The sequence below is a fragment of the Bos taurus genome, chromosome 19 (genome assembly GCF_002263795.3).
Source record: "Bos taurus isolate L1 Dominette 01449 registration number 42190680 breed Hereford chromosome 19, ARS-UCD2.0, whole genome shotgun sequence".
In the NCBI taxonomy this organism is placed as follows: Eukaryota; Metazoa; Chordata; class Mammalia; order Artiodactyla; family Bovidae; genus Bos; species Bos taurus.
Window position 1 is genome coordinate 41,307,642 of NC_037346.1, and position 18,289 is coordinate 41,325,930.

At 41.5% G+C, this 18,289-nt stretch overlaps 3 protein-coding genes across 3 annotated transcripts; all 3 read right to left on the reverse strand.

Annotated features, from left to right (window-relative positions):
• Positions 1-224: 224 nt before the first annotated feature.
• Positions 225-924, reverse strand: LOC104968477 (keratin-associated protein 4-7-like). Its single transcript, XM_010816285.4, has one exon. It carries the CDS (start codon positions 851-853, stop codon positions 254-256), a length of 600 nt encoding a protein of 199 aa, XP_010814587.2. The 5' UTR covers positions 854-924; the 3' UTR covers positions 225-253.
• A 4,811-nt stretch (positions 925-5,735) lies between these two features.
• LOC100848612 (keratin-associated protein 4-9-like) lies at positions 5,736-6,809 on the reverse strand. The gene has a single exon (XM_005220786.4). It carries the CDS (start codon positions 6,742-6,744, stop codon positions 6,145-6,147), a length of 600 nt encoding a protein of 199 aa, XP_005220843.1. The 5' UTR covers positions 6,745-6,809; the 3' UTR covers positions 5,736-6,144.
• A 4,076-nt stretch (positions 6,810-10,885) lies between these two features.
• Positions 10,886-11,967, reverse strand: KRTAP4-7 (keratin associated protein 4-7). Its single transcript, NM_001101273.1, is given in 1 exon segment — positions 10,886-11,967. A coding segment is annotated over 1 exon segment (630 nt). The 5' UTR covers positions 11,927-11,967; the 3' UTR covers positions 10,886-11,296.
• Between the last annotated feature and the right edge of the window lie 6,322 nt (positions 11,968-18,289).

The window sequence follows — 18,289 nt, forward strand, 5'->3', positions numbered from 1 at the left end:
CTTAAGCATGATTAAGAGATATCCTGAAGAAAAAGGGAGGAGTGTTTAGAAATTGTAATTTCCTGGGAGATTCTGAGTGATCTCATTTGTATGGGAGGGACTGTGGAGAGAAGATAGAACGTGGGCTCATTATGTCTGGTGTTTGCTTATCAATTCAAGGGACCAGTTCTCTTGAATCCTCCACATTTAAAAAAGAAGCTCTGCAACTGTGGTGAGGGAGGAAATGAGGAAGCAGTATGTTCAAAGCAGAGATTCAGCAGCAAGAGGAGGGACAGCACACGGGGCGGGGGCAGGTGGAGATGACACAGGTGGGGCGATAGCAAGTGGTGTGGCAGGAGACCCGGCCACACACTGGGCGCAGGCAGCAGCTGGAGCCACAGCAAGAGGGGCGGCAGCAGCTGGAGATGCGGGAGCAGGTGGGCTGGCAGCACACAGACTGGCAGCACCGGGGCCTGCAGCAGCTGGAACCACAGCTGGAAACACAGCAGGAGGGGCGGCAGCAGCTAGAGATGCAGCAGGTGGGGCGAGAGCAGGTGGGCTGGCAGCACACAGGCTGGCAGCACTGGGGCCTGCAGCAGCTGGAGATGCAGCAGGTAGGCCTGCAGCAGGTGGAACCACAGCTGGAAACACAGCAGGAGGGGCGGTAGCAGCTAGAGATGCAGCAGGTGGGGCGAGGGCAGGTGGGCTGGCAGCAGACCGGGCGGCAGCAGCTGGACACACCACAGCTGGGGCGGCAGCAGGTGGTCCTGCAGCAGGTGGTCCTGCAGCAGCTGGGCTGGCAGCAGGTCTCCAGGCAGAGACTTCGGCCACAGCTCTGGTCAGAGCAGACGGAGCCACAACAGGAGCTGACCATGGTGTCAGAGGGTGGAGGATCTGGGTGAGTTTCCAGGAAAGTGAGTTTCTTGAGTCTGAGAGTCTTCTTGGTCCCCAGCCCCCTTTATATCCTGCTGAAGAGCTGCTACGATTACATCATTTCCTTGTTATTGTTTAACCCCCTAGGAAAATTGATCATTTAATTACATAATTGTGTGTGTCTCATGCAGTAGTCCAAATGGAGAAAATAATACCTTTCCTTTTCCTGGTAAGTGCCTGTGTGTCCAATTGAAAGCCCTGTCCCAGTTCTTTCTTTTGGGTGTCACCTTTTCTACTGGTTGGTTCATTGTCCTATACAGCTTTTATCATCTGACTCTAGCATCTTTTTTTGGAATGTGGTATTCCCTCCTATCACTGCTCTCTGAAGTTCAGAGAGAAAAATTTCTTATATGGCTCATGTATATTTTGTTGTCAAGGGTGAGGGGAACAAGTGCTGGTCAGGTGAAACACTGGAAAGGAATTAGAAAGAAAGACGTTTGGGGGAGGATGTCCAGAAATAATATGGATGAATGTGATCCTAAGTGTGCATCTTGGATGGTCAGGAAGATAGGTAGACCACAAGAAAGTTTCACATTCTGTGTCTGATTTCACTCCACTGTCTCAAGCCCTTAGCAGTACTCACAGCTTTTAAATAGAAGAAACACACTTTTGCTGTATGTCTCCCAGGCTAGGCAACCAGAATGGGATGTTTTGATTTATCTTTAAGTTGTCAAACTTGTACACAGGATATTTCATTTTAAAAGCATTCACTGTATATAAACATGTTTGGAATGATTAAACGTTCAAAACTATGGATCCAAGAATTCTGTTGTGTAGTAAGAGAACTTGACAGATAACTCCTCATCCTTTTCCTGTAGATACTTGAATGAGACACATGCATAAGAAACAGCATGACAATAGTTTAAAAAAGGGCTTCCCTGATAAGTCAGCTGGTAAAGGATTTGCCTTCAATGTGGGAGACCTTGGTTCGATCTCTGGGTTGGTAAGATCCCCTGGAGAAGGGAATGGCTACCAATTCCAGTATTCTGACCTGGAGAATTCCATGGACTATATAGTCTATGGGGTCACAAAGAGCTGGACATGACTGAGCAACTTTCATTTTCAAAAGAATGACAGTTATTTTTTTAAGTCTTTATTTTTTAATTGGAGGATAATTCCTTTACAAGGTTGTGTAGCTTTATGCAGTACAACAATGTGATTCAGGCATAAGTATATATATGTCCCCTCCCTCTGATCTGCCCTCCACCCCAATCCCATCCCACCCCTCTAGGTTGTCAGAGAACACCGGACTGAGCTTCCTATATTATTTTTAAATGAAGAACTAAAATCAACATATATCCATACCTCTTCAATAAAAGGTGAGGAATAATGATATTTATCATTTGTATTTACTATGCATTATGCTAAATTTACCAGGCATTGTGCTGAGTTCACTGAGCATTGTGCTGAATATCTTATATTTGTTTTGAATCTTTAAAGCAAAATATAGTACAGTGTGTATTATTACTACTTCTTTAAGCAATAGTCCGAAGAAGCATAGAAACGTTAAGAGCAAAAAAAAATTTGTGTAAGATTAAACAGAACTCCTGTACTCTTGCCTGGAAAATCCCATGGATGGAGGAGCCTGGTGGGCTACAGTCCATGTGGTCACTAAGAGTCGGACACGACTTCACTTTTCACTTTCATGCATTGGAGAAGGAAATGGCAACCCACTCCAGTGTTCTTGCCTGGAGAATTCCAGGGACGGGGGAGCCTGGTGGGCTGCCATCTATGGGGTCACACAGAATCGGACACGACTGAAGTGACTTAGCAGTAGCAGTAAGCTGTTTAGGACAGCTGAGGAAGAGGTAAAAAATAAAGCTTGCAAACCTTTTCTGAAGCCATGTCATCTTCCTGGAATGTTTCATCTTTGTCATTACCTTTGCAAACTCCTATTCCTCTCTCAAAACCCCAGGTTTACGCTACTTGCTTCCTCCCAATGATTAACTACCCTGTTCAAATGCAATTTGTCTCTGCATTGTGCTCTGTTTTTTTGCACTCTGATGCACCACAGTTACTTTCTGTCATTCCACTATTGTTATGCAGACACCCTGAAGGCATGAACTATAAATTTTATTTTTGTTAACTGGGACAGAGCACATGAGTGACAAATGTTTGTCGAGTGAATGAAGGCTTTTGGATGACTTACAGGTATATAATGGTCCTTTAAAAAATATGTCTTTTTTCCTGGTAGAGAAAAGTGGGAGAAACATTCCATCAATGGGGTCATGGTTACACCTGAGGAAAACCACATTTGTTTATGTGGCAAGCCACATGTCACCTGATAAAACACACTTGTGGAAGTTCAACTTTGATCCGTAGAATCGTACATACTTATAGGACACCATGGATACATATACTGCATTAACAAAGAAACAGATATGATAGAAAGGAGGAGAACACAAGTGTTGACACTGGTTCTCTTCACTTGCAGACATCCCAATTTAGCTCTCTTTTGGGAGAACTAACCACCACCACTGGTTTAGTATCAATCAACAAAAAATATTTGCTGAACGTCTATTGTCTTTGTTTCAATTGCACCCAAAATAGATATTGAAACATAAATGTGAGTGCAAGTAGTTCACTTGGCGGAGGCGGGGGGAAGAGGTGGATTCTGGGATGTACACATGAGGAAATGAGAAAGCAAGGCAGGAACGAAAGAAAAACCCGTAAGTCTGGGTTAATAATGAGGTTGCCACTGTGGGTAACTGAGGAATGTATCCGGGGACATACCTGAGGCTGGGGGCTATTCACCACCATGATTATACGTCTAGAAAATCCCAAAGAATCACCTGAATATTATTGTTAACAGTGAAGTTGACTGGCTTAGAACACTGATAGATTTCTTATGCACTTAGCAATATTTCTTCATAAAATCTAACAGGAAACATGTATTCACAGTTCTCAACAATAAATATAAAAAATATGTAAACAAATCTGTCAAATGATATACTTACCAGGTATTGGAGGAATGTATTAACATTGCCTGAAGGCTAAAAAATAATATTTGAATAAATATCAGAACAAAAAAAATGTACAAGTAAAGCTGGGTTTCTGAATAAAGACATAAATGTCATACAAAAGCGTTCAATAAGAATGTATCTCCATTTGTAAAAATTGGTTTTGAGTGGTATTGGCAAAGACAAATGATGGGTAACTATTTTGATCACTCTTTTGTGTTATTCAAAATTTTTATTTTATTATTTTTTTTAATTTAAATTTATTTATTTTAATTGGAGACTAATTACAATATTGTATTGGTTTTGCCATACATGATCAACATGAATCTGCCATGAGTGTACACGTGTTCCCCATCCTGAACCAAACCATCACTCTGGGTCATCCCAGTGCACCAGCCCCAAGCATCCTGTATCCTGCATTGAACCTGGACTGGCGATTCATATCTTATATGATATTATACATGTTTCAATGCCATTCTCCAAAATCATCCCACCCTCTCCCTCTCCTTACTGTCTCAAATGTCATACAAAAAGATTCAATAAGAATGTATCTCCATTTGTAAAAATTGGTTTTGAATGGGATTGGCAAAGACAAATGATGGGCAACTATTTTGATCATTCTTTTGTGTTATTCAAAATTTTAAAAAAAAGCATGTGTGTGTATAGGTGACATAAAATCCTTATAAAAAAATAAAAGTACTTTAAATAAAATTCACAGTTCTCTCTACAGATTCATTTCCATAAGTTTTCTTGGATTATGATTAAGCTTCTACTTACTATACACTAAAAGATGAAAACTACATTTCAGGCAGTCTTTCCAGCTCTCAGATTAACTGTTGTGAATTACAAATTGCTTTTCGGGACTGTTTGAGTTCCCTAGGAAGCAGACACAGAGGTGAAAATTAGCAAACAGAGTATTTATCGAGAAGTGCTCTTGGGACTAGTAGTTCTAGGAGGAAAGAGATGGGAAGTGAGCAGAAGTGGACAGTTGGAGAAATCAAGCTGGGATAGAGTTTCAGTGGACATCTAAGCATGGTACTGGAAAGGTCCCTTTTTTTGTCTTGGACATAAAATCACAGTCACCAGCAATACCAAGGAACTGTCACCAGGTCTGTTTCATTCATTTATATCACCTGCCTGGCACTGAAGGTAGCCCTACTGTAAGTCAGAATAAACTGAATATTCTGAATAGTAATAATAATAATAAACCAAATCTACTGAAGCTCTGGCTACCAGAATAAAGCAGAATTCCACTGTATACCTGTAGGGGCTTCCATGTTGGCTCATAAGATAAAGAATCTGCCCGCAATGCAAGAGACATGGGTTTGATCCCTGGGGCAGAAAGATCCCCAGAGGAATGGAATGGCAACCCACTACAGTATTCTTGCCTGCAGAATTTCATGGACAGAGGAGCCTGCTGAGCTACAATCCACGGGGTCGCATAGAGTTGGACCCAGCTGAGTGACTAACATTTTCACTGTATATGTGGACGAAGGTCTCACTGTATGTGACTCAAAGTAGAAAATACATAGACTTTACTAATCTATCTATCTGCCGCTTTTGTAGGTGAAAAAACCCTGAAAGGTGGTGTTGTTAAAAATCATGAATTGTGCTCAATCTTTCCAAATCTTTTCTCATGTTATTATCTTCATAGATGCTCTATCACTTCAGTTTCACCTCCTTTCCCCATAAAGACTAGAAAATGATTAATTTATTTTCTAGACGTAACTAGTAGTGATCAGTATCATTTGACCTCTCTTGAAGGTTGATTAATTTGTGCTGTTTGGCAGGTGCAGGCAAAATTCAATTACTTTGGGTTGAAATGTAAATTCTTTTTAAAAAAGAAAGAGACTAACAATCAGATTCAAATTTCAGTGCCAATAGGGAGACATTTATTTAGGTTCATGGAAATAACAAGACATAAGAAAATCTTTACCAAAGAGTACACCAAAAAATCTTCATTGTATTTCCATATCAGAGGTAAAAATCAGTGGACCCACAAGTGATGGAGACAAATTCCTTAAGCATGATTAAGAGATATCCTGAAGAAAAAGGGAGGAGTGTTTAGAAATTGTAATTTCCTGGGAGATTCTGAGTGATCTCATTTGTATGGGAGGGACTGTGGAGAGAAGATAGAACATGGGCTCATTATGTCTGGTGTTTGCTTATCAATTCAAGGGACCAGTTCTCTTGAATCCTCCACATTTAAAAAAGAAGCTCTGCAACTGTGGTGAGGGAGGAAATGAGGAAGCAGTATGTTCAAAGCAGAGATTCAGCAGCAAGAGGAGGGACAGCACACGGGGCGGGGGCAGGTGGAGATAACACAGGTGGGGCGATAGCAAGTGGTGTGGCAGGAGACCCGGCCACACACTGGGCGCAGGCAGCAGCTGGAGCCACAGCAAGAGGGGCGGCAGCAGCTGGAGATGCGGGAGCAGGTGGGCTGGCAGCACACAGACTGGCAGCACCGGGGCCTGCAGCAGCTGGAGATGCAGCAGGTAGGCCTGCAGCAGCTGGAACCGCAGCTGGACCCACAGCAGGAGGGGCGGCAGCAGCTAGAGATGCAGCAGGCGGGGCGAGAGCAGGTGGGCTGGCAGCACACAGGCTGGCAGCACTGGGGCCTGCAGCAGGTGGAACCACAGCTGGAAACACAGCAGGAGGGGCGGTAGCAGCTAGAGATGCAGCAGGTGGGGCGAGGGCAGGTGGGCTGGCAGCAGACCGGGCGGCAGCAGCTGGACACACCACAGCTGGGACGGCAGCAGGTGGTCCTGCAGCAGGTGGTCCTGCAGCAGGTGGGGCGGCAGCAGGTCTCCAGGCAGAGACTTCGGCCACAGCTCTGGTCAGAGCAGACGGAGCCACAACAGGAGCTGACCATGGTGTTAGAGGGTGGAAGTTCTGGGTGAGTTTCCAGGAAAGTGAGTTTCTTGAGTCTGAGAGTCTTCTCGGTCCCCAGCCCCCTTTATATCCTGCTGAAGAGCTGCTCTCATGACATCATTATTTCCTTGTTATTGTTTACCCTCTTAGGAAAATTGATCATTTAATTACATAATTGTGTGTTTCTTATCCAGTATTCGAAAATGGAAAAAATAATACCATTCCTTTTCCTGGTAAGCACCTGTGTATCCAATTGAAAGCCCTGTCCTAGCCTTCCCTAGTGGGTGTCACCTTTATTCCTGGTTGGTTCAATGCTTAGAAAGCATTAGTCGTATGACTCTCTAACACTTTTTTTTTAAATGTGATCTTCTCTCCTATCACTGCTCTCTGAACTTCAGAGAGAAAAAATTTCTTATATGACTCATGCATATTTTGTTGTCAAGGCTGTGGGGAATAAGTGCTGGTGAGGTTAAACATGAAAAGGAATTAGAAAGAAAGATGTTTGGGGGGAGGGTGTTCCACATATTATATGAATGAATGTGATCCTATGTGGGCATCTTGGATGGTGAGGAAGATAGTTACACTACAAGGAAGTTTCAAATTCTGTGTCTGATTTCATTCCACTGTCTCAAGCACTGCTAGCAGTACTCACAGCTTTTAAATAGAAGAAACACATTTTTGCTGTATGTCTCTCAGGCTAGGCAACCAGAAGGGGATATTTTGGTTTATCTTTTAGTTGTCAGACTTGTATACAGGATATTTCATTACAAAAGCATTCATTATATATAAACATGTTTGGAATTATTAAGTCTTCAATAATACGGATCCAAGACATTCTGTTGGGTAGTAAGAGAACTTGACAGATAACTCCTCATCTTTTTCCTGTATATGCTTGAATGAGACATACGCATAAGAAAGAGTTTGGCAATAGTTAAAAGAAGGGCTTTCTAATAGCTCAGCTGGGAAAAAATCCGCCTGCAATGTGGGAGACCTGGGTTCGATCCCTGGGTTGGGAAAATCCCCTGGAGAAGCGAACAACTACCCATTCCTGTATTCTGGCCAGGATAATTCCATGCACTGTATAGTCCATGGGGTTACAAAGAGCTGGACATGACTGAGTGACTTTCATTTTCAAAAGAATGACAGTTATTTTTTTAAGTCTTTATTTTTTTAATTGGAGGATAATTCCTTTACAAGGTTTTGTAGCTTTCTGCAGTACAACAATGTGATTCAGCCATAAGTATATATATATATCCCCTCCCTCTGATCTGCCCTCCCACTCCAATCACATCCCACCCCTCTAGGTTGTGATAGAGCATAGGACTGAGCTTCCTATGTTATTTTTAACTGAAGAACTAAAATTGACATATATAGTACATGGAAAAGTTCCACACATCTTCAATAAAAGGTGAAGAATAATAATATTTATCATCTGTAGAATATTTACTATTCATTATGCTAAACTCACTAGACTCTGTGCTGAGTTCACTGAGCATTGTGCTGAATACCTTATATTTGTTTTGAATCTGTAATGCTGCATATAATATAATGTGTTTTCTTACTACTTCTTTAAGCAACAGGCCAAAGAAGCATAGAAACGTTAAAAGGAAAAGAAAAAAAAAAAAACTTCTGTAAGATTAAACAGAAGTTAAGCTGTTTTAGGACAGCTGAAGAAGGGGTGAAAAATAAAGCTTGCAACCCTTTGCTGAAGCTGCTTCATTCCATGTTTCATCTTTATCGTTATCTCTGCAAACTCCTATTCCTCTCTCAAAACCCAGGTTTCCCCTGTATGCTTCCTCCAAATGATTACCTACCCTGTTCAAATATAATTTGTCACAGCATTGTGCTCTGAATTTAGCACTCTCTGCAATGCAGACACCCTGAGGGCATGAACTATAAAATTTAATTTTGTTCCTGGGACAGAGCATATTAGTGACAAATGTTTGTCGAGTGAATGAAGGCTTTTGGATAAATTAAGGGTATGTAATGGTCCTTTAAAAAATATGTCTGTTTTGCCTGGTTGAGAAAAGTGGGAGAAACATTCCAAACAAAGGGATCATGGTTATACTTGAGGAAAACCACATTTGTTTAAGTGGCAAGCAACGTGTCATCTGATAAAACACATTTGTGGAAGTTCAAATTTGATGCACAGAATCCAACTTACTTATAGGACACCATACATACATATACTGTATTAACACAGAAGCAGATATGATAGAAAGGAGGTGAATACATATGTTGACACTGGTTCTCTTCACTTCTGGACATTCCAATTTAGCTCTCTTTTGTGAGAATTAGCGACCATCCCTGGTTTAAAAGTATATATTGAGACAAAGATGTGAGTGCAAGTAGTTTACTTTGGGGGGCGATTCTGGGAAGTACACCTGAGGAAGTGGGAAAGCAAGACAGGAATGAAAGGAAAGCCCATACGTCTATAATAATGCGGTTACACTGTCGGTAACTGCGGAATGAATCTGGCGACCTACCTGAGGCTGGGGGCTATTAGCCGCCATGACTGTGTGTCTAGAAAATCCCACAGAATCAACTGAATATTATTGTCAGCAGTGAAGTTGGCTGATATAGAAAACTGATGGATTTCCTATGCATTTAGCACGATTTCTTCATAAAATATAATGGGAAAATGAATTCACAGATCTGTGCTAAAATATAAAAATATGTAAACAAATCTGTAAAATAATACACTTACCTGGTATTGGAGGAATGTATTAACATTTCCTGAAGGCCAAAAAATAATATTTGAGTAAACATCAGAACAAAAAAATGTACAGCTAAAGCTGGGTTAGTGAATAAAGACATAAATGTCATACACATGCATTCAATAAGAATGTATCTCCATTTGTAAAACTAGGTTTTGAATGGGATTGCCAAAGCCTAATGATAGGAAACTAAATTTTGATCACATTCTTCTGTGCTATTTAAATTTTTTAAAAAGCCATGTGTTTATGTATAAGTGACATAAGACCTTTAGAAAAGAATATATGTAATTTAGATAAAATTCACAGTTCTCGCTACAGATTCAGTTTCATAAGCTTTCTATATTTATGTTTAAGCTCGTACATATTATATACTAAAAGATGAAAACTACATTTCAGGCAGTCTTTCCAGCTCTCAGATTAATTATTATGAATTACCAATTGCTTTGGGGGACTGTTTGAGTTCCCTAGGAAGCAGACCCAGAGATTGAAATATGTAAACAGGATATTTATTGAGAAGTGCTTGTGAGATTAGCAGTTGTAGAAGGAAAGAGAAGGGAAGTGAGCAGAAGTGGACAGTTGGAGAAATCAGTCTAAGAAAAAGTTTCAGTGGACATCTAAGCATGGCACTAGAAAGTTCCCTTTTTTCTCTTGAACATAAAATCACACATTCCAGCAATACCTAGGAACTGTCATAAAGTCTGTTTCAATCATTTATATTACCTTCCGGGCACTGAAAGTAGCCCCTCTATAAAGCAGAATAAACGGAATAGTCTGAATAATAATAATAAATCAAATCTATTGAAGCTCTGGCTACAAAAATAAAGCAGAACTCCACTGTATATGTAGGGGCTTCCACTGTGGCTCAGAAGATAAAGAATCTGTTGGCAATGCAGGAGACCTGGGTTCGACCCCTCGGGCAGGAAGATCCCCTGGAGAACAGAATGGCAATCTACTCCAGTATTCTTGCCTGCAGAATTTCATGGACAGAGGACCTGCTGGGCTACAATCCACGGGGTCACATAGAGCTGGACCCGGCTGAGTGACTAGCATTTTCACTGTGTATGTGGACGAAGCACTCGTGGCATGTGACCCAAAGCAGAAAATACATCTATCCGTTGCTTTAATAAGTGCAAAAAACCCTGAAAGGTGGTGGTGTTAAAACTCATGAATTGTGTTCAATCTTTCCAAAACTTTCCTCCTGTTATTATATTCATAGATGCTTTATCACTACAGTTTCACCCTTTTGCCCCATAAAGACTAGAAAGTGATTATTTATCTATTTTCTGAACATAACTAATAGTGACCAGTGTTATTTGACCTCTCTTGAAGGTTGATTAATTTGTGCTGTTTGGCAGTGCAGGCAAATACAATTACTTTGGAATGAAATGTAAATACTTTAAAAAAAGAAAGAGAGTAACAATCAAATTCAATTTTCAGTGTCACTAGGAGGACGTTTATTTAGGTTCATGGAAATAACAAGACATAAGAAAATCTTTAACAGAGAGTACACCAAAAAACCTTCATTGGATTTCCCTGTCAGAGAGATAAAAATCAGTGGCCCCACAAGTGATGGAGACAATTCCTAAGGCATGAAAAACATATGTCCTAAAAAAATAGGGAAGAGTGTTGGGAGAATGTAATTTCCTTGAACATTCTGAGTGTTCTTACTTAGAAGGGAGGGAGTTTGGACAGAAGTTAGAATGTGGGCTCAGTATGTCTGGTGTTTGTTTATGAAATTCAAGGGACCAGTTCTCTTGACTCCTCCACATTTTAAAAAGAAGCTCTGCACTTGTGGGGAGGGAGGAAATGAGGAAGCAGTATGCTCAAAGCAGAGATTCAGCAGCAAGAGGAGGGACAGCACACGGGGCGGGGGCAGGTGGAGATGACACAGGTGGGGCGATAGCAAGTGGTGTGGCAGGAGACCCGGCCACACACTGGGCGCAGGCAGCAGCTGGAGCCACAGCAAGAGGGGCGGCAGCAGCTGGAGATGTGGGAGCAGGTGGGCTGGCAGCACACAGACTGGCAGCACCGGGGCCTGCAGCAGCTGGAGATGCAGCAAGCAGGCCTGCAGCAGCTGGACCCACAGCTGGAAACACAGCAGGAGGGGCGGCAGCAGCTAGAGATGCAGCAGGCGGGGCGAGAGCAGGTGGGCTGGCAGCACACAGGCTGGCAGCACTGGGGCCTGCAGCAGCTGGAGATGCAGCAGGTAGGCCTGCAGCAGCTGGAACCACAGCTGGAAACACAGCAGGAGGGGCGGTAGCAGCTAGAGATGCAGCAGGTGGGGCGAGGGCAGGTGGGCTGGCAGCAGACTGGGCGGCAGCAGCTGGACACACCACAGCTGGGGCGGCAGCAGGTGGTCCTGCAGCAGGTGGTCTGGCAGCAGCTGGGCTGGCAGCAGGTCTCCTGGCAGAGACTTCGGCCACAGCTCTGGTCAGAGCAGACGGAGCCACAACAGGAGCTGACCATGGTGTCAGAGGGTGGAGGATCTGGGTGAGTTTCCAGGAAAGTGAGCTTCTTGAGTCTGAGAGTCTTCTTGGTCCCCAGCCCCCTTTATATCCTGCTGAAGAGCTGCTACCATTACATCATTTCCTTGTTATTGTTTAACCCCCTAGGAAAATTGATCATTTAATTACATAATTGTGTGTGTCTCATGCAGTAGTCCAAAATGGAGAAAATAATACCTTTCCTTTTCCTGGTAAGTGCCTGTGTGTCCAATTGAAAGCCCTGTCCCAGTTCTTTCTTTTGGGTGTCACCTTTTCTACTGGTTGGTTCATTGTCCTATACAGCTTTTATCATCTGACTCTAGCATCTTTTTTTGGAATGTGATATTCCCTCCTATCACTGCTCTCTGAACTTCAGAGAGAAAAATTTCTTATATGGCTCATGTATATTTTGTTGTCAAGGGTGAGGGGAACAAGTGCTGGTCAGGTGAAACACTGGAAAGGAATTAGAAAGAAAGATGTTTGGGGGAGGATGTCCCAGAAATAATATGGATGAATGTGATCTTAAGTGTGCATCTTGGATGGTCAGGAAGATAGGTAGACTACAAGGAATTTTCAAATTCTGTGTCTGATTTCACACCATCTCAAGCCCTTAGCAGTACTCACAGCTTTTAAATAGAAGAAACACATTTTTGCTGTATGCCTCCCAGGCTAAGCAACTAGAATGGGCTGTTTTGATTTATCTTTTAGTTGTCAGACATGTACACAGATATTTCATTATAAAAGCATTCATTAATTACAAAGAAGTTTGGCATTATTAAGCCTTCAAAAATATGGATCCAAGAATTCTGTTGGGTAGTAAGAGAACTTGACAGATAACTCCTCATCTTTTTCCTGTTGATGCTTGTATGAAACACATCCATAAGAAACAGTTTGGCAGTAGTTAAATGAAGGGCTTTCCTGATAGCTCAGCTGGAAAAGAATCCACCTGCAATGTGGGAGATCTGGGTTCAACCCTGGGTTGGGAAGATCCCCTGGAGAAGGGAAAGGACCCCCATTCCAGTATTCTGACCTGGAGAATTCCATGGACTGGGTATTCCATTGGGTTGCAAAGACCTGGACTCGAGTGAGCGACTTTCATTTTCAAAAGAATGACAGTTATTTTTTTAAGTCTTTATTTTTTAAATGGAGGATAATTCCTTTATAATATTGAGTAGGTTTCTGCAGTACAACAATGTGATTCAGCCATAAGTATATATATATGTCCCCTCCATCAGAGCCGCCCTCAAACCGCAATCCCATCCCACCCGCTAGGTTGTCATAGAGCACCGGACTGAGCTTCCTATGTTATTTTTAAATGAAGAACTAAAATCAACATATATAGTAAGTGGATAAGTTTCATATATCTTCAATAAGGTGAGGAATAATATCTATCATTTGTAGAGTATTTACTATGCATTATGCTAAATTTCTTGAAGAGAAATTTTTTTTCTTCAAGAAAATTAGAGATACCAGTGGAACATTTCATGCAAAGATGGGCTCGATATAGGACAGAAATGGACCTAACAGAAGCAGAAGATATTAAGAAGAGGTGGCAAGAATACACAGAAGAACTGTACAAAAAAAATCTTTACCACCAAGATAATCACGATGGTATGATCACTAACCTAGAGCCAGACAACCTGGAATGTGAAGTCAAGTGGGCCTTAGAAAGCATCACTACGAACAAAGCTAGTGCAGGTGATGGAATTCCAGTTGAGCTATTTAAAATCCTGAAAGATGATGCTGTGAAAGTGCTGCACTCAATATGCCAGCAAATTTGGAAAACTCAGCAGTTGCCACAGGACTGGAAAAGGTCGGTGTTCATTCCAATCCCAAAGAAGGGCAATGCCAAAGAATGCTCAAACTACTGCACAATTGCACTCATCTCACATGCTAGTAAAGTAATGCTCAGAATTCTCCAAGCCAGGCTTCAACAATACGTGAACCGTGAACTTCAGATGTTCAAGCTGGTTTTAGAAAAGGCAGAGGAACCAGAGATCAAATTGCCAACATCCACTGGATCATTGAAAAAGCAAGAGAGTTCCAGAAAAACGTCTATTTCTGCTTTATTGACTATGCCAAAGCCTTTGACTGTGTGGATCACAATAAACTGTGGAAAATTCTGAAAGAGATGGGAATGCCAGACCACCTGACCTGCCTCTTGAGAAACCTATATGCAGGTTAGAACTGGACAACAACAGTTAGAACTGGACATGGAACAACAGACTGGTTCCAGATAGGAAAAGGAGTACGTCAAGGCTGTATATTGTCACCCTGTTTATTTAACTTCTATGCAGAGTACATCATGAGAAACGCTGGGCTGGAAGAAGCACAAGCTGGAATCAAGATTGCCAGGAGAAATAGCGATAACCTCAGATATGCAGATGACACCACCCTTACGGCAGAAAGTGAAGAGGAACTAAAAAGCCTCTTGATGAAAGTGAAAGTGGAGAGTGAAAAAGTTGGCTTAAAGCTCGACATTCAGAAAATGAAAATCATGGCATCTGGTCCCATCACTTCATGGGAAATAGATGGGGAAACAGTGGAAACAGTGTCAGACTTTATTTTTTTGGGCTCCAAAATCACTGCAGATGGTGACTGCAGCCATGAAATTAAAAGACTTTTACTCTTTGGAAGAAAAGTTATGACCAACCTAGATAGCATATTGAAAAGCAGAGACGTTACTTTGCCCACAAAGGTCAGTCTAGTCAAGGCTATGGTTTTTCCAGTGGTCATGTATGGATGTGAGAGTTGGACTGTGAAGAAAGCTGAGCACCAAAGAATTGATGCTTTTGAACTGTGGTGTTGGAGAAGACTCTTGAGAGTCCCTTGGACTGCAAGGAGATCCAACCAGTCCATTCTGAAGCAGATCAGCCCTGGGTATTCTTTGGAGGGACTGATGCTGAAGCTGAAACTCCAGTACTCTGGCCACCTCATGCGAAGAGTTGAGTCATTGGAAAAGACTCTGATACTGGGAGGGATTGGGGGCAGGAGGAAAAGGGGACGACAGAGGATGAGATGGCTGGATGGCATCACCGACTCGATGGACGTGAGTTTGAATGAACTCCGGGAGTTGGTGATGGACAGGGAGGCCTGGCGTGCTGCGATTCATGGGGTCGCAGAGTCGGACACGACTGAGCGACTGAACTGAACTGAACTGAACTGATGCTAAATTTACCAGGCATTGTGCTGAGCTCACTGAGCATTGTGCTGAATATCTTATATTTGTTTTGAATCTTTACTACAGCATATAATGTAGTGTATATTCTTACTCCTTCTTTAAGCAATAGTCCAAAGAAGCATAGAAACATTAAGAGGACCAAAAAAAAAAAAAAAATCTGTAAGATTAAACAGAAGTTAAGCTGTTTTAGGACAGCTGAGGAAGAGGTGGAAAATAAAGCTTGAAAGCCTTTGCTGAAGCCATTTCATCTTCTTGGAATGTTTTATAATTGTGGTTATCTTTGCAAACTACTATTTCTCTGTCCATACCCCAGGTTTCCGTGAATGCTTCCTCCCAATGATTAACTACCCTGTTCAAATACAATTTGTCCCTGCACTGTGCTCCGAATTTTGCACTCTCTGCTGTCCCACAGTTACTTTCTGTCATTCCACTACTGCTATGCAGACACCCTGAAGGCATGAACTATAAAATTTAATTTGGTTACTGGGATACAGCATGTTAGCGACAAATGTTTGTCAAGTAAATGAAGGCTTTTGGATGACTTACGGGTAGATAATGGAACTTTAAAAATTATTACTCATTTGCCTGGTAGTGAAAAGTGGGAGAAACATTCCAAACAAAGGGGTCATGGTTACACTTGAGGAAAACCACATTTGTTTATGTGGCAAACAGCGAGTCACCTGATAAAACACATTTGTGGAAGTTCAACTTTGATCCATAAAATGGAACTTACTTGTAGGATACCATGGATACATATACTGTATTAACACAGAAACAGATATGATAGAAAGGAGGTGAACACAAATGCTGAAACTAGTTCTCTTCACTTCCAGACAGCCCAGTTTAGCTCTCTTTTTTGAGAAGTCACCACCACCACTGGTTTAATATCAATCAACAAAAAAATTTGCTGAACATCCATTGTCTCTGTTTCAATTGCACCCAAAATAGATATTGAAACACAAATGTGAGTGCAAGTAGTTCACTCGGGGGGTGGGGGTTGGGGATTCTGGGAAGTACACGTGAGGAAATGAGAAAGCAAGGCGGGAGTGAAAGAGAAACCCATAAGTCTGGGTGAATAATGCGGTTACCACTGTGGGTAACTGAGGAATGAATCCAGGGACGTACCTGAGGCTGGGGGCTATTCACTGCCATGACTATATGTCTAGAAAATCCCAAAGAATCACCTGAATATTATTGTTAACAGTGAAGTTAACTGACTTAGAACACTGATAGATTTCGTATGCACTTAGGAATATTTCTTCATAAAATCTAGTGGGAAACATGTATTCACAGTTCTCAAAAATAAATATAAAATATATGTTAACAAGTCTGTCAAATAATATAATTTAATAATATAGGACCAGGTATTGGAGGAATGTATTAACATTTCCTGAAGGCAAAACAATAATATTTGAATAAACATCAGAAAAAGAATGTACAACTAAAGCTGGCTTTGTGAATAAAGACATAGATGTTATACAAATGCGTTCAGTAAGAATGTATCTCCATTTGTAAAAATTGGTTTTGAATCGGATTGGCAAAGACTAAATGATGGGCAACTCATTTTGATCACATTCTTTTGTGTTATTCAGTTTTTTTTAGAAGCATGTGTTTGTGTATAAGTGACATAAAATCCTTAGAAAAGAATAAATGTACTTTAGATAGAATTCACAGTCCTCTCTACAGATTCATTTCCATAAGGTTTCTCAGATTGTGATTAAGCTTCTACTTAGTGTAAACCTAAAGATGAAAACTACATTTCAGTCAGTCTTTCCAAGTCTTAAATTAACTATTGTGAATTACGAATTGCTTTTGGGGACTGTTTGAGTTTCCTAGGAAGCAGACGCAGATATGAAAATTAGCAAACAAGATATTTATCGAGAAGTATATTTGGGATTAGTACTTCTAGGAGGAAAGGGAAGGGAAGTGAGCAAAAGTGGACAGTTGGAGAAATCAAGCTGGGATAGAGTTTCAGTGGACATCTAAGCATGGCACTGGAAAGGTCCTTTTTACTGTTCGACATAAACTCACAGTCACCTAGGAACTGTCACCAGGTCTGTTTCACTCATTTATATCACCTGCCTGGCACTGAAGGTAGCCCCACCGTAAGGCAGACTTAACTGAATATTCTGAATAATAATAATAATAAACCAAATCTACTGAAGCTCTGGCTACCAGAATAAAGGAACTCCACTGTATACATGTAGGGGCTTCCATGGTGGCTCAGAAGATTAAGAATCTGCCCACAGTGCAGGAGACCTGGGTTCGATTCCTGGGGCAGAAAGATCCCCTGGAGAACGGAATGGCAACCCACTCCAGTATTCTTGCCTGCAGAATTCCGTGGACAGAGGAGCCTGGTGGGCTACAATCCACGGAGTCACATAGAGTTGGACCCAGCTGAGTGACTAACATTTTCACTGTGTATGTGGAGGAAGGACTCATTGCATGTGACCCGAAGTAGAAAATGCATAGACTTAACTAAACTATCTATGCTATGCTTTTATAGGTGAAAAACCCCTGAAAGTGTTGTTAAAAATCATGAATTGTGTTCAATCTTTCCAAATCTTTCCTCCTGTTATTATATTCATAGATGCTCTATCACTTCAGTTTCACCCCTTTCCCCCATAAGGACTAGAAAATGACTGATATACCTACTTCCTTGACATGACTAGGCAGCGGTCAATGTCATTTGACCTCTCTTGAAGGTTGATTATTTATGCTGTTTGGCAGGTGCAAGCAAAATTCAATTACTTTGGATCAATATGTAAATGCTTTAAAAAACGAAAGAGCGCAACAATCAGATTCAATTTTCAGTGCCAGTAGGAAGACGTTTATTTAGGTTCATGGAAATAACAAGACACAAGAAAATCTTTGCCAAAGAGTACAGCAAAAAAATCTTCATTGGATTTCATATCAGAGAGATAAAAATCAAGTGGCCTCATTAGTGATGGAGACAAATTCCCTAAGCATGAAAGAACAGATGTCCTGAAGAAATAGGGAAGAGTGTTGGGAGATTGCAATTTTTGGGTAGATCCTGAGTGATTTCATTTAGAAGTGGGGGAGTTTGGAGAGAAGTTAGATCGAGGGCTCAGTCTGTCTGGTGTTTGCTTATGAAATTCAATGGACCGATTCTCTTGAACCCTCCACATTTTAAAAAGAAGCTCT

Bases quoted from the DNA above. Each gene is read 5' to 3' on its own strand.
- LOC100848612 (XM_005220786.4), bottom strand. From the start codon at position 6,744: ATGGTCAGCTCCTGTTGTGGCTCCGTCTGCTCTGACCAGAGCTGTGGC.
- LOC104968477 (XM_010816285.4), bottom strand. From the start codon at position 853: ATGGTCAGCTCCTGTTGTGGCTCCGTCTGCTCTGACCAGAGCTGTGGC.